The sequence below is a fragment of the Odocoileus virginianus genome, chromosome 33 (genome assembly GCF_023699985.2).
Source record: "Odocoileus virginianus isolate 20LAN1187 ecotype Illinois chromosome 33, Ovbor_1.2, whole genome shotgun sequence".
Classification (NCBI taxonomy): domain Eukaryota; kingdom Metazoa; phylum Chordata; class Mammalia; order Artiodactyla; family Cervidae; genus Odocoileus; species Odocoileus virginianus.
This window is the reverse complement of record NC_069706.1, coordinates 10,805,969-10,820,786: the sequence shown is the minus strand read 5'-3', so window position 1 is coordinate 10,820,786 and position 14,818 is coordinate 10,805,969. Positions and strand designations below refer to the sequence as shown.

Sequence of the window (14,818 nt, the reverse complement as noted above, 5' to 3'; positions counted from 1 at the left end):
ACAGCTGGAGCCTACACGGCTGAGCAGCGGGTCAGAGCCAGCACTGCAAACTCATGTGTCTCCCGGGCCAGGCAGGTAACATGAGTGACTGTGGGTAAAAAAATCCAGCCAAACACTAACGCAAATGGCAGGGAAGACGGCTCAGTGCCCAGGGGTGAGGGGGGATCTGCGGGGACAGGGCAGCACTGTGTGACTTCAGCCAGGTGTGGTCCGGTGGGAATATACTCTCTCTGGGAGATGGTGAAGGACAGGGAAGCCTGGCGTGATGCAGTCCATGGGGTCGCAGAGAGTCGGACACGACTGAGCAACTGAACCACCAGCACCACCAGTGTAAAGAATCCGCTTCCAGTGCAGGGGATGTGGGTTTGATCCCTGGTCAGGGGACTAAGATCCCATGTGCCAAGGGGCAACTATGTCCGTGCACCACAACTAGGGATGCCTGTGTGCAATAAGTAGAGAAGCCCGCACACTGCAACAAAGACCCAGTACAGCCAATAAATAAATAAAATGAAAAAAAAGGAAAGACCCAAGGAAATCTGTCAAGATTCTAAGAATAATTATGCTTTGGGGGGGCGGTGGTTTATTTCCTAAGTTGAGATAGACGCTTTTTAACTGGGACTCTCTCAGAGTGAGCTTCTGAGCTGATAGCAGGCCTGCTGCTTTCTAGAAGGATGCAGACACAGGACATGATTACATGGAGGTCACTGGTAAGGACAGACCAGGGTGAGGCTCTCCTTCTGTCACCCCCTCATGAAATGATCTGCAAGTTCCAACCTGCAGTACCATCTGACTTCAAAAAGACAGAGGAGGAGAGGGCAGTGAGCGGTGGAACTGCAAGGAAAGCTGTTTGATACCAACTGGATTTGAGACCAAGGTTGAGTCCAGAGTTTCATGTCGATATTGTTATCATTTGCCACAATCTCTTTTGTATGTTTTAAAGCCCATGAAATGGAATCCCACGTTCTCCATGCTAATTGGGCACAGAGCTTTATTTCTCAGCTGTGATCGATGGCAGCCAGGGTGGCTGGGACTGCACGACACGCCTAGACGCTCCTGTGTTAACAGGCGGTTGTCATAATCCCACAGGCTGGAGTTTGGTGCATGCCCCACCAGAACTGCCCAAACTACCCACCCCAGCAGTGGGGACACCAGCTCACCCCTATGAGGCAGCCTATTCTCACACTTGCGGTGGGCAGCCTTTCGTAACATTGGGGTCTTAGGACCACGTCTTGGACTCCATTTTCACCAGGAAATCTGATCGAAACACACATGACTCAGTGAGAAGTTGATTTCCAGTCCTCATCACAGGCCAGGGGGCTGCCTTTAAAAGAAGAAGGGGGGCTTCCCTGATGGTCCAGTGGCTAAGACTCTGTGCTTCCAAAGCAGGGGGCCTGGCTTCCAGTCCTGGTCAGGGAACTGGATCCCACACAGCACAACTAAGAGATCCCACATTCTGCAACTAAGAACCAGCACAGCCAAATAAATACAACATGCAATTTTTAAAAAGAAAAGAAGGAGACCTCCTCTCATGAACTATAATGGTGTTTTCAAAATCAAGCCCCTAGCAGCACAAATAATCGAATGAAAGAAAAATACCATATGGTGTATTCTATTTGGAGGGGTAGAGGGGGAGACATCTTTTTTATCAGAGATAGCAGAGAACAACTGAATCTTCTCATAAAGGTCCTAAAACAATTTGAAGGATGGGAGTAAGCGGATTTGGCTTCAGTTTCAAAGCCTGGAGCAGGTTCAGTTTAGTCGTTTAGTTGTGTCTGACTCTGTGACCCCATGGAAGGCAGCACGCCAGGCTTCTCTGTCCATCACCAACTCCCGGAGCTTACTCAAATTCATGTCCATTGAGTCGGTGATGCCATGCAACCATCTCATCCTCTGTCGTGCCCTTCTCCTCCCACCTTCAATCTTTCCCAGCATCAGGGTCTTTTCTAATGAGTCAGCTCTTCATATTAGGTAACCAAAGTATTATAGTTTCAGCTTGAAGGATCAGTCCTTCCAATGAATATTCAGGACTGATTTCCTTTAGGATAGACTGGATGGATCTCCTTGCTGTCCAAGGGACTCTCAAAAGAGTCTTCTCCAACAACACAGTTCAAAAACATCAATTCTTCGGCGCTCAGCTTTTTTTATAGGCCAACTCTCACATTCATACAAGATTACTGGTAAAATCATAGCTTTGACTAGACAGGCCTTTGTTGGCAAAGTAATGTCTCTGCTTTTTAATATGCTGTCTAGCTTGGTCATAACTTTTCTTCCAAAGAGCAAGCATCTTTTAATTTCATGGAGCAGGTAAGTCCTGTCAATGTCTGGTTGGAAGTTCAGCTTGGAAATTCCAGAAAGTGTGAAGCCAAAGATACTCCCCACACACAGAAGCAGAAAAAAGCCCCAATTTGAGTTACAGCATCACCGTTAGGACAAAACAGATCTGCAAACCCTCAGCACACTCATTTGAAGAGCTCCAGGGAAAGGAAACTCTTGCATTATCAGCAAACCAGTGTTTCTCAAATGACAAGTCCCAACCTACTTTCAGAGGCCCGAGGGTTTGCTATATGGATCCTTAGGTCTATTGTTTCCACTACAACAATAACATTTTATAAATCATATACAGTTGACCCTTGAATAACATGGGTTTGAGCTGAGTGGGTCCACTTATACACAGATATTTTTTAATAGACATATTAGAAAGATTTTTGAAGATTTGCAATGATTTAAAAACTCACAGATAAACTGCATAGTCTAGAAATACTAAAAAATTAAGAAAAAGCTAGGAATGTCACAAATGTATAAAATAAATGTAGACACCCAAAAATATGTGTTATCTGACTGTTTATGTCATTGGTAAGGTCAATAGTAGGTTATGAGCAGCTAGGTTTGGGGGGAGTGAAAAGTTATACACAGATTTTCAACTGGGAGGGAGGTTAGCGCTTTTTACCTCCATGTGATTCAAGGGTGGACTATAATTATATTCTCTAGCATCTGAAGACTCAATAAAAACTAAGGACAGCTTCATCATTTGGGTTCCCTGAATCCCAGCATGCAGATGTCTTGATATGATGAGAGATGGATGAGGACTATAGGGAATAATCAGTGATAAGGCAGGGACACCAGTGAGGCCCACCAGCCCCGAAGTGTGGCTCAAACAGATGTTTTCCAGCAACGTGACCCGAGGAAAGTTGGGTCAGGGGGAGGTGGGGTCAGCACGTGGATCACCAGCAAGGTATGTAGCAAGCTTGGGAGAAGCCAAGCTTCGTCTGCATACCACTGTGAGCAAAGACTTGGTTTCATAAAAATCAGTGGCCACTGTGTTAATCGATGATTCTGAATTGTGATAATGTTCTAAGTGTCTGATATGTAAACATATTTTTTGCTTTTACTTTTATACGACCTGTAAGAACAAGGACTACATACCTAGTTTTAAGTCGGCTTATACTTAAATCATATAAATATGAAAGCAATTTAAGTCGGCACCAGTGGGAGTCTTCGAGACGCTTCCTTGGGTTCACTGCCAACATGCCTGAGAAAGCCTGAGAGAGACTACTTTAACTCCGGGACACCAGAAGGCTGCAATCTTTCCTGCGATCAAAATTACCAAAGGACGAAACTGCAGAGTTCTGAACTTGAGGGAGCCTTGAATCAATAATGCTGACTGGCGGGCTCGCCCGCTTGGGTCTCCTGGGGTGTCCAGGACACAGACACGCGCCGCAGCCTAACCTCAGAGGAGAGCAGGCAGGCCGCGCTGGGCGGAGAACGTGACCAGTACTCACACGAAGAAGGGCATCAGCTGGGTCAGGGTCTCCTTCTGGGGGCTGGCGGTAAACTCAGGGACTGCCTGGATGACTTTGTTCATGACGTTGCGCAGGTAGGTCTGCAGCTGCTTCCTGCGTTCCTCCACAAACTTGGCATCCTGGGAAGACAGACAGACAGACAGGTATCCTCAGGTAGGCTATCTGCTTTCCTCAACCACCCGGAGAACACGCGACCAACAATCTTCTTTACCCAGAGCGAGTGCAAGTGTGCCTCAGGCTTTACACGTGTGACCACACTTAGTAACAGGGGAGATGCTTGTGACACTACTACTGGGGGGTGTGTGTGTGTGTGTGAGTCGCTCAGTCGTGTCTGAGTCTTTGCGACCCCATGGACTGTAGCCCCCCAGGCTCCTCTGTCCATGGGATTCCCCAGGCAAGAATACTGGAGTGGGTTGCCATGCCCTTCTCCAGGGGGTCTTCCTAACCCAAGGATTGAACCCCAAGTCTCTTGCATTGCAGGCAGATTCTTTACCATCTGAGCCACGAGGGAAGCCCACTAATACTGCTAAGTGAGGGCAATGCAGGTTCATGAAATTTCCTACAGTGTATTCCCAGGAACGAATGAAATCCCAGCACCTGCAATGTGCCGAGCACGGCGCTGGGATCTGGGACAGACCATGAACACAAAGGGTCACTGGGGTGGCCCTGGTGGAGGAGATAAATCAATCCAGTGACCACACAGGTCAGCGCATAACGTCATTCATCACACTGAGTGTGCCACCCTCCAGAGGCGGTGCTGAATTCTGCCTTCACGGGAATTTTCTAAAATAGGAATCAGTCACCACTATTTAAGAAGGGTTTCATTAATAAACAAATTCCACCCTTTCTGAGAAACTAGGAGACGTAGAGACATGGCTCCACTCCCAGGGCCACTCCAGGGGCTGGGGGTCTGCTCGGTATGGCCCCGAGGCAGGCACAGGGTCCCAGGTCCAGGCTCAGAACCCTGCTGGCTCACATCCCCATGTCTGCCTGGCCCTTGTAGGCAGGGCTGGCTTCCAGGCATGCCCCAGGGTAAGAACTTGGATCCGTGCAGTGACCTGCTGTCCCGATGTTGAAAATCTGAATAATTTCGGCATGAGGGGCCCTACATTTGCCATGGGCCCCACAGATCCCAGAGCTCCACCTGCTCATGTGCGTCTGAACTGGCTGGGGGGCAGTGGGGAGAGGGAGCTGGCTTGGAACGAGAAAATCGGGCGTGCGTTGGGGGTGGGGGACATCCTTCTTTGAGGAAGCGACGTTTCTTCCAGACTGGAGGCTGGGTGGGGCTAACAGGGCACAGCAGAGCGAGGAGACGGGAGGAACAGGGTTACTCATCCTCACAGGGACACGAGACGCACTCTCTGATGAGTCTCACATGATAAATGAGGAAACTGTGGCCCAGAGCGAGGCTGGGCTCCTCGCCCATGAGGTCCCACACCCAGAGCAGGACACTCATCGCCCCCTCTCCAACCGCCCCAGCCAGCCTGGGGCTCTGGAAGTCTGCAGAAGGCGCCCACACGCTCAGAGACACCTGAGGACAAGCCTTGTCCCCACAAGGCCCTGCCAAGAACCCAAGCACAGCCGGGAGATTCTTATGTGCTGCCAGGTTTAGCAAATAAAAAGACACGATGCCCAGTGAAATCTGAATTTCAGATAAAACAATGAATTTTTCAGTACTCATAACTCCATATTCAATAATTCATGACTCAATAATTTTTCGGTATTCAAGTATGGCTATACAATAAAACCTTTCCATGTAATATTTGAGACTCACTTAGACTTGGAAATTATTTACTGTTTATCTGAAATTCAGATTTTACGGGGTGCCCTGTATTTCATCTGCAACCCTCCTCTGGGTGCCAGCAGGGAGGAAGGAACACAAAGCATCTGCTGCTCCCCGGGGGCCGCTTCAAGGTCACAGCAAGGTCCTTTCTCCCAGGGCCACCCTCTGATGTAGTGCCTCAGCGGGATGTTTCTCCAGAGGGGAATGGCGCTCCAACACTGGCTGGCCGTCCAACTTGATCACCAGCGCGGTCCCAGGTTGGGGCTGGAATCTCCTGCAGTGGGGGCAGTGAAGGCATCGGGCCAGGAGAACCGCGGGTCCTTGCCCCAAGCTCAGTTACTTGGGCTCCGCTCACCCGTCTGATGCCTGGGTCTGCTCCCCAGTCTCCAACTTTCAACCCATCATAAGCAATTAGACGGTCCTCCTTGGGAAGGTGATTAATATGCCAGGTTAATGTTGAATGGAGCTACTCAGGTCTGGTTTTTAATCTGCACAAGAAACCCTCAAGGACAGTTTGAAAGGCTTTGCAGCAGGAAGGCAAGAAAGGGGCTCAGCAGTCCAGGAAGAACTCATGGGGATTCCTCCTTTTTCAGAGGAAGGATGCTCAAAATACTCTGAGCACCAAGGAGATGGTGGGGATGGCTCCCCGTGCGGCTTGTGGGGCTGTGCTGGGCTACATGGTCCTGGGAGGGGAGGACGGGAGGACCCCCAAGTGAAGGTCAGAGGATCCCACGCAAGAGTCGAATCTGCCTGTTTTCACTAGGGCTCCTGCTGGCCCAGGTCCCAGGGCCAACAGGGGCTTGGCAGAAAGGTTACCACCTGGAGGAACCCCACATCCTTGCCATGCACAGATTCCTTGAGCTCGCCAGTCCCGGGAAACCCCAGCCAGCTCCTGATAAAACCCAACATGGCAGCAAGTTGAGTTTCACAGCTGAGCAATTTCTACTGAGCCGTTCAGAACAAGAGACGGATATCTGTGGAGTCTTCATGCATGCTCTGTGCTCAGCGCTTTCCCAGCGCCGCATATTTCCAGCACAGTGGAGGCTCGGGAAGGGTAGAGAAATTGTCCAAGGTCTCAGGACCTGGAGGCAGCTCAGCAGGGTCCCAGGTCATCGGCCGATGAGCAAGTGAGAGCTGCCTTCAATTCTGAAGATGCTCTTCAATTTACAGAAGAAAAATCTATGGGTCCTTTAAACCCCATGACACCTCCTAGTCAAGATGCAGTTCACAGAACTTGCAACTGCCTGTTGGTTGTAGCAGAAAGAAGCTGGTCACACGACTCTCTACCTGGACACTCTGTCCTCAGATCTCAATCTCATTCTGGGGGTTTAGACACCTTGAGTGGCCACACATGACTCAGCAGGATGCGGTGAGGCTGCAAAGATCTCAGAATATCTCAGTCTTTCCTGGGACTGTCATTTCATTTTTTACTATGAAGGTTTCAAATTATGGCAGAAAGTAGAGAGCAGGGTGGTATAATGAACCCTCATGACCCTTTATCTAATAAAGTCTTAACTCTTTTCCATATTTTATCATTTTCACCTTCTTGCTAAGCTGTCTTAAAGTAAATTATAGTTATCATGATGTTTTAGTCCCTAAACACTCAGGGTGTACTTCTAAAACACTAAGAACATTTTCCTATTGAACCTCTAATAAGATGAATGATAACGTGTTGGTGTTCCCTCATACCGAGTGTGTATTCGAATGTCTGAATTTTCAAATGTGCCTACTGCTTACGGGATTTTTTTTTTTTAAGGGTGGAGTCCATCCCAGAACAAAGCTGGCAATTTTCCAGCAGGTTGAATGCAGTCTGGTTCAGATCAAATTTCCCCGCAGGATTAGTGAGGTTCTGACCAAAAGTCCTGTGGCCACAGGACTGGAAATAGTCAGTTTTCATTCTAATCCCCCAGAAAAGAAATGCCAAATAATGTTCAAAGTACTGCAAAATTGCACTCATCTCATACCCTAGCAAAGTAATGCTCAAAATTCTCCAAGCCAGGCTTCAACAGTACATGAACCATGAACTTCCAAATGTTCAAGCTGGATCTAGAAAAGGCAAAGGAACCAGAGATCAAATTGCCAACATCCGTTGGATCATCGAAAAAGCAAAAGCTCCAGAAAAACATCTATTTCTGCTTTATTGACTACATTAAAGCCTTTGACTGTGTGGTCACAACAAACTGTCGAAAATTCTTCAAGAGATGGGAATACCAGACCACCTGACCTGCCTTCTGAGAAATCTGAATGCGGGTCAAGAAGCAACAGTTAGAAGTGGACATGGAACAACAGACTGGTTCCAAATCGGGAAAGGAGTTCGTCAAGGCTGTATTTTGTCACCTTGCTTATTTAACTTATATGCAGAGTACACTGCGTGAAACGCTGGGCTGGATGAAGCACAAGCTGGAATAAAGACTGCCAGGAGAAATATTAATAACCACAGATATGCAGATGACACCACCCTTAGGGCAGAAAGCAAAGAAGAACTAAGAGTCTCTTGATGAAAGTGAAAGAGGAGAGTGAAAAAGTTGGCTTAAAGCTCAACATTCAGAAAACTAAGATCATGGCATCTGGTCCCATCACTTCATGGCAAATAGATAGGGAAACAGTGGAAACAGTGGATGACTTTATAATTTTGGCCTCCAAAATCACTGCAGATGGTGACTGCAGCCATGGAATAAAAGACGCTTACTCTTTGGAAGTAAAGTTATGACCAATCTAGACAGCATATTGAAAAGCAGAGAAATTACCTTGCCAACAAAGGTCCATCTAGTCAAGGCTATGGTTTTTCCAGTAGTCATGTAAGAATGTGAGAGTTGGACTATAAAGAAAGCTAAGTGCCAAAGAATTGATGTTTTTGAGCTGTGGTCTTGGAGAAGACTCTTGAGAGTCCCTTGGACAGCAAGGAGATCCAACCAGTTCATCCTAAAGGAAATCAGTCCTGAATATTCATTAGAAGGACTGATGCTGAAGCTGAAACTCCAATACTTAGGCCACCTGATGTGAAGAACTGACTCATATGAAAAGACCCAGATGCTGGGAAAGATTGAGGGTGGGAGGAGAAGGGGACGACAGAGGATGAGATGGTTGGATGGCATCACCAACTCAATGGGCATGAGTTTGGGTAAACTCCGGGAGTTGGTGATGGACAGGGAGGCCTGGCATGCTGCAGTCCATGGGGTCAAAAAGAGTCAGACACGGCTGAGTGACTGAACTGAACTGACCAAAAGGTGCAGGTGGCGATGCCTTTTCACCACAAGCTGCTAGTGGGCTTATGTGGCCTAAAAACATGAAAACCAGGGTGCAGGGGCTTCCCAGGTGGTGCAGCGGTAAAGAATGCACCTGCCAATGCAGGAGACACAGAGACAGTGGTTTGACCCCTGGGTCGGGATGATCCTCTGAAGGAAACGGCAACCCACTCTGGTGTTCTTGCCTGGAGAATCCCATGGACAGAGGAGCCTGGAGGGCTACAGTTCATGGGGTCGCAAAGAATCAGACACGACTGAGCACTGACAGAGGAGCTGCATCCAGTGCAGGTTCCTGGCCTCTCCTGAGAAGTGGCCCTTGACAGCTGGACGCACAGGGCCACCTACCAGCCTCTGTGGGGACCTGACTGTGCACCACATGGGATTGTGCAAGACCCTACAGACCCATCCAAGGTCCACCCAGCAAGACGATCACATTCCAGGTGATCACACTCCAGGTGACCTTCCAGAACAGCTTGCACTGCCACTGGCCAGCTCTACTGTGCAACGGCTAAACCACTGAGAGCTGTAGCTCCTCATCTGCAAAATGGGCTATGGGTGGCGTCTGTGTCATGTGTGATAGCCTAAGCTAAGCGCCCGGCGGCCAGCAGCGCCTGCCAGGCTCTGCGATGGATGCTGATGTCTCTGGATGTTCAGCCAGGGTGCTTTTCCTTAGGGAGTTTCTCTGTGCACGGGGCGGGGACAGACTGGCAGACAGTGGTGCCCATGCAGGGCAAGTGCCGGGACACCGCCATCCAGAGGTGAGCCAGGGAGTGCGTGGGAAGCTCGTGCGAGAAACAGAGAGAGGGTTTCACTTGAGGAGCCGCCTCCTAAAGGGGCTCTTCAGCATCTCTCGGATGAGAGACACCCGTCGGGGGTCTGGGTGGGAGCCCTCGGGGGAAGAAGGGCATGCCAGGTGGAGGGAACAGCAATGCGGAGGCTGTAGGCAGGAGCGTGGTTTATGGGAGCGGCAGAAGGCAGGCCGGAGGGACTGGGCTGAGTGGCTCCCGGGAGCTGAGGCTGGAGCAGCAGGGGCTGGATGGCACACAGCCTCAGGGACCATGAAAGAGGCCGCCGGTGGAGGTGGGATGCAGGAAGTGCATTTAGAGACACTGTTGGTGGCCAACGGGCTGCAGGCAGTCTGACGCAAAGAGATGCCCGTGAACGCTGCCCCCTTGCCCAGGGTGCACATCTCAGCCTTCAGTGTGGCTCACACGAACCTTCTCGACGTGGCCCAGCTTGCCCTGGCAACCTCCCTTCACGGTGCCCTAGCCCCACCCCATCAACATACACCCCATGTCCCAGTGACCATGCTGCTGCTGCTGCTAAGTCACTTCAGTCGTGTCCGACTCTGTGCGACCCCATCCCTGGGATTCTTCAGGCAAGAACACTGGAGTGGGTTGCCATTTCCTTCTCCAATGCATAAAAGTGAAAAGTGAAAGTGAAGTCGCTGAGTCATGTCCGACTCTTCGCGACCCAATGGACTGCAGCCTACCAGGCTCCTCCGTCCATGGGATTTTCCAGGCAAGAGTACTGGAGTGGGCTGCCATTGCCTTCTCCGCCCAGTGACCATAGCAGCTCCATAAACACTCGCTCTAAGAACGTACAAACATGGTGGGGGGTGGGGTGGATTTAGGGGTGACAAGGCAGGCCACCAGAGCAAACAAGCCCAGACAAGAGACGACCAAGGCCCCTGATAGGGAGAGACATGGAGAGAAGAGGCCGCAGGCCAGCTCCCTGGGCCCCAGTGCCCCCTGGGCAGGGAGTGAGAGGCAGACAACGAGTGAGCGAAGATGGGGAGCTGGTCCTTCGGGGACCCCGTTTATCAGCTGGGCCCCCGGGGAAGAGACTGGCATCCACACAGGGCCTGCCCCGCTGGACAGGGGCCAGCACTTAAGGGGCCGTGGATCGTATGTGCACTTTTCGCTTGTGTTCCTGGGGCTGCCGCCAACACGCAGCATCAGCAGCGGTGGGCTGGACAGCAGCCCAGCTCGCGGAATGCGCCAGATGCCTCTGGTGGCCGTTTAGTGAGTCCTCGCTGCCCGTGGCCCTGCAGTCATCTTGCGCGGCACTCTTAGCGTAATACCGTTGTCAGTTACGGTTGAGGACTAAGAATAGCAAAGGCAGTTAGTCCTCACGGTGAAAAAGAACACTCAGGACTATTTTAATGGGGGCATTTTTTTTTCCTCCCTCCCGAAAAGGTTAATTTTATTTTGAGCTTCAAGAAGATAAAGATGCCATCAAATGAAGAAGAGCTATTTTTAAAACGATGGAAGGCTGTGAAGAAGACAGCGAGCTACCATTCCTGGAACCAGACCCCCGCCCCCTGTGCTTTCCCGCCCGTTCTCTCCTGTGTCGTTCCTTACAAAGGCGCCTCCTCGACCACACCCCGTCTCTCCAAGGGGACCGTCCCCACGCGCCTGCACTTCCAGAGTCCCTCTTCATTCTTGTTTAAGTATATCATGGTGATTTATACAATATACATAAGGTCTTGTCCATCAAGGGCATCAGGCCCTGTCGAGAGAGGCCATGGCAAGTCAGCTGATCTAACAGTGCCTCACTGGCTGGAGAATTCTAGAACTAGTTTCCCAAGGAGCCCAGCATCAGTGAACGACTTCAAGTTCTATTTTAGAGCCGACAACCCACCAGGTGTGATGTGCTGATGGGCAATTATCATTCATTCATTTACTCAGTGATCCGGCCACAAATCAGTTCACTCATTCATGCAACAGACAGCCTGCTGTGAGACAGGTGCTGCAGGGGAAGGAATAAATGAGTCTCGTCAGATCCTGCCTTCACAGCGCCTACAGTCAATGGAAAAGACAGACTAACTGATCATTAGAAAAAGTGCGATGAGGCCAGGAACACACAGGATAAAGGTGCGCACAAGGTCTGCTGGTGGGGGGGGGGGGGGGCAGGCGGGCCTTTCCTGGGATCATGTGATATAATAGTTACAGTAGCATCAGCAGCAACAGGAAGAGGAGGTATTACTATTAAGGTTTACTGAACAGAAAATTCCCCCTGCTGGGCGCTGGACTGAGCATGTCGTGCATGTTCAGTCGTGTCCGACTCTTAGCGACTTCATGGGCTGTAGCCCACCAGGCTTCTCTGTCCAAGGGATTTTCCAGGCAAGAATACTAGAGTGGGTTGCCATCTCCTTCTTCAGGGGATCTTGCCGACCCAGGGATCAAACTCAGGTCTCCTGGCTGGCAGGTAGACTCCTTACCATTAGCACCATCTGGCAAGACTGAGCACATTAAATGCTTTATAGATTCGCAGAGACCCACTGGGATAGATACATTTTAGGATGCCCATGTCAGAGAGAAGCTGCCACTCAGAGGGGTGGGGGTGAGCGGCAGTGTCCAGACATGTAACTGCTGAGGGGTGGAGACAGGACTCGGCCCCAGGAAGCCGAGATCCACTCTACTCCAAGATAGAGGCAGAAAAGGGTGTTCTGCTCTGAGAACCACCTAGAGAGTCCGATGACCACAGCCGGAGGGCTCTTCTGGAGACCATCACATACTTGCTAATGGGAAACCGAGGAGAGAAAGGGCCTGTCGCTGCTGTTTTAAGCATGCTGGATGGGGACTTCTGAGAGCAATGAAGGCAGGCAGGAAGGACCCTCGCACTGGCTTCACAAACATCACTGAACCCCTTCGATAAGTGTCTCATTGGGTGTTTTAGCAAGACTGCACAAAGTATCTTCACTTGCCTAACTCGGAAATAATAAAATCGCAACTTAAAAAAGGAAGTTCTACTAATCTGTACATGGCGAGTGGATCCCCAGAGGTCAGGACAGAGGTGCTGATGTTCACATCTGGGCCAAACAGGTGGGCGTGGCCTGGCTGTTTAAAGGAGTCTGGTTTCCCAAGCTTTCTTCCAGATAATCATCAGCTGGATGGTAACCTGGAAAATCACCAGGCTTCCCTGGTAGCTCAGCTCGTAAAGAACTTGCCTGCCATGCAGGAGACCTGGGGTTCGATCCCTGGGTTGGGAAGATCCCCTGGAGAAGAAAATGGCAACCCACTCCAGTATTCTGCCTGGAAAGTTTCATACACAGAGGAGCCTGGTGTGTTGCAGTCCATGGGGTTGCAAAGAGTTAGGACAGGACTGAGTGACAAAACACTTTCCCTTTCATCAGCTGAATGACCAGATGTGAATGAAGCTGGGAAGAGGAGGCCTTTATTTAGAGCAGTTTGGGGAGAGTGGAGGGCAGGGAGGGATAAAGAAGGCCCATGTGTCTCTAAGGCATCCTTGCAGAGAATTGCAGGTCCCAAGCCTTGACAGACACCCACTAATTTAAAGACCAGAGCCACTGCCCCTCCTGCAGGGCTAGGGGAGCACAGTCCTGTTAGCTGAATTACTTTGCCCCCAGCGACTCAGCTTGGCCACGACTTACCAAGTAGCCTGGTGATGGGCTGGGATGAACAAGACAGACAGGAAACAGGCATAGATCCGTGGGGGTCAGCATCTCCCGCTCGGAACATTTACTGAGTCCCGGGATATTACACAGTTATCCACTCAAGCAAACATTTACCTGAAGCCTCTCCTGCCACACCCAGTTAGTCAGGATGAAAAACACCCAGTTCCTGCCCTAAAGGCACCCACGGCCTCTCACTCATCCGTACACTCGAGCATCCACCAAGAAGCAGAGTGGAGGGGCTTCCACTCGCACATCCACACCTGCCCCGGACGCCCGCCTTGCTCCAGGGCCCATGATGAGCAGGGGCTGGAGGAGGTGAACAAGACGGCCGCCCTCGTGGAGGGCACCACCGAGAACCCCGCCCTTCTTCCAACACTGCTGGGCCAGACCCTGTGCTGGGGGCCCCCGAGATGAGATGGCAGGTCCTGGTGTTGGTGGACACCACCCGGAGATCAGGGCCAACACTGGCAGAGCAGGAGGACAGCTCCTGGAGTGGGGGTGGCACGCCCTCTGAGCCGGGCTGCTGGGAATCGGCAAGGCTCTTCCAGCCTGGGTCTGGGGTGTGGGGCTGGGTGGGTTAGGATCTCAGCAGATGGGGAGGAAAGGAATTCGGAGGAAAGGAATCTGGATGGAGTGCCTAAGGAGAGCGAGGGGAGCCCAGGCTCAGGAGGTCGTGTGACATCCTCTCGTTGGGGTTGGGGTGTGTGTGTGTGGGCTGAAGCAGTCAGGCTTTGGAGAGAGGCCAATGGTAAGGCGTGAAGTCAGTGCAGAGGGTCTGGGGGAGACCAAGTGCTGGGGGTTCAGGAGGCCCAGAAGTCAAGACTCAGCAGAGGAACAGAAAGGAGTTGATTAGGACTTCCCTGTCAGTCCAGTGGTTAGGACTTCGTGCCTTCCAATGCAGGGGGTGCGGGTTTAGTCCCTGGTAGAAGAGCTAAGATCCCTGAACTGTAAAGCCAACTCCACTGTCTCCATCAGTGGCACAGGCTAACACTTCCTCGGAAGGACAAGGGGCCACTGAAAACAGAACTGCCTTCCCCATCGCATCTGAAAACAGCACTTTCCACAAGACACACAGCAAGATGCATGACTCCGTTGGCAGCCCTGAGGATCTGAGGGCTTCCAGGTGAGACGCTGCCTGCGGTGGGAAGAGAAAGGGCAGATTCGAGAAGACACCACAGACCCCACAGTCCTCCTCACACATCCTTCATGAAAAACGCCAGGGGGCTTAGGGCTTGCATCTAATCTAAGCTTGCACTTCCTGTTGATTCAGGAGACCCTCCTCCTCTTGTTCAGAAAGCCCCCAGTGAGGCTACGGGACAAGCCTCATGGCGCACAATACTTTACTCAGAAATGGGGAAAACAGATCAGACCCAGGCTCGGCAGCTCAAGGAGGGACTACAACGTGGAAGAGTTTGAAGAGTGTAACACAGCACTTGCGTGATGTCCATGAATTACACTAAATGTCAGAAGAGAAGGCGGATCCTGACACCCATCTGCAATGAAAGGACCACCACCCCACACCTGGACTGCAAACACAAGAAACAAAGCAAGTCTCTATTTCAGAAAAGGA

General features: G+C 50.9%; 1 protein-coding gene across 2 annotated transcripts in view; it reads right to left on the bottom strand.

Moving 5' to 3' along the window:
* SNX29 (sorting nexin 29) overlaps positions 1–14,818 on the bottom strand; it is a 577,193-nt gene that overhangs the window by 58,193 nt on the left and 504,182 nt on the right. For both annotated transcript variants that reach the window (XM_070460803.1, XM_070460804.1), the window contains exon 20: positions 3,780–3,919. In XM_070460803.1, the coding sequence (XP_070316904.1) occupies positions 3,780–3,919 (140 nt within the window). The remainder of the gene's footprint in view (positions 1–3,779; positions 3,920–14,818) is intronic.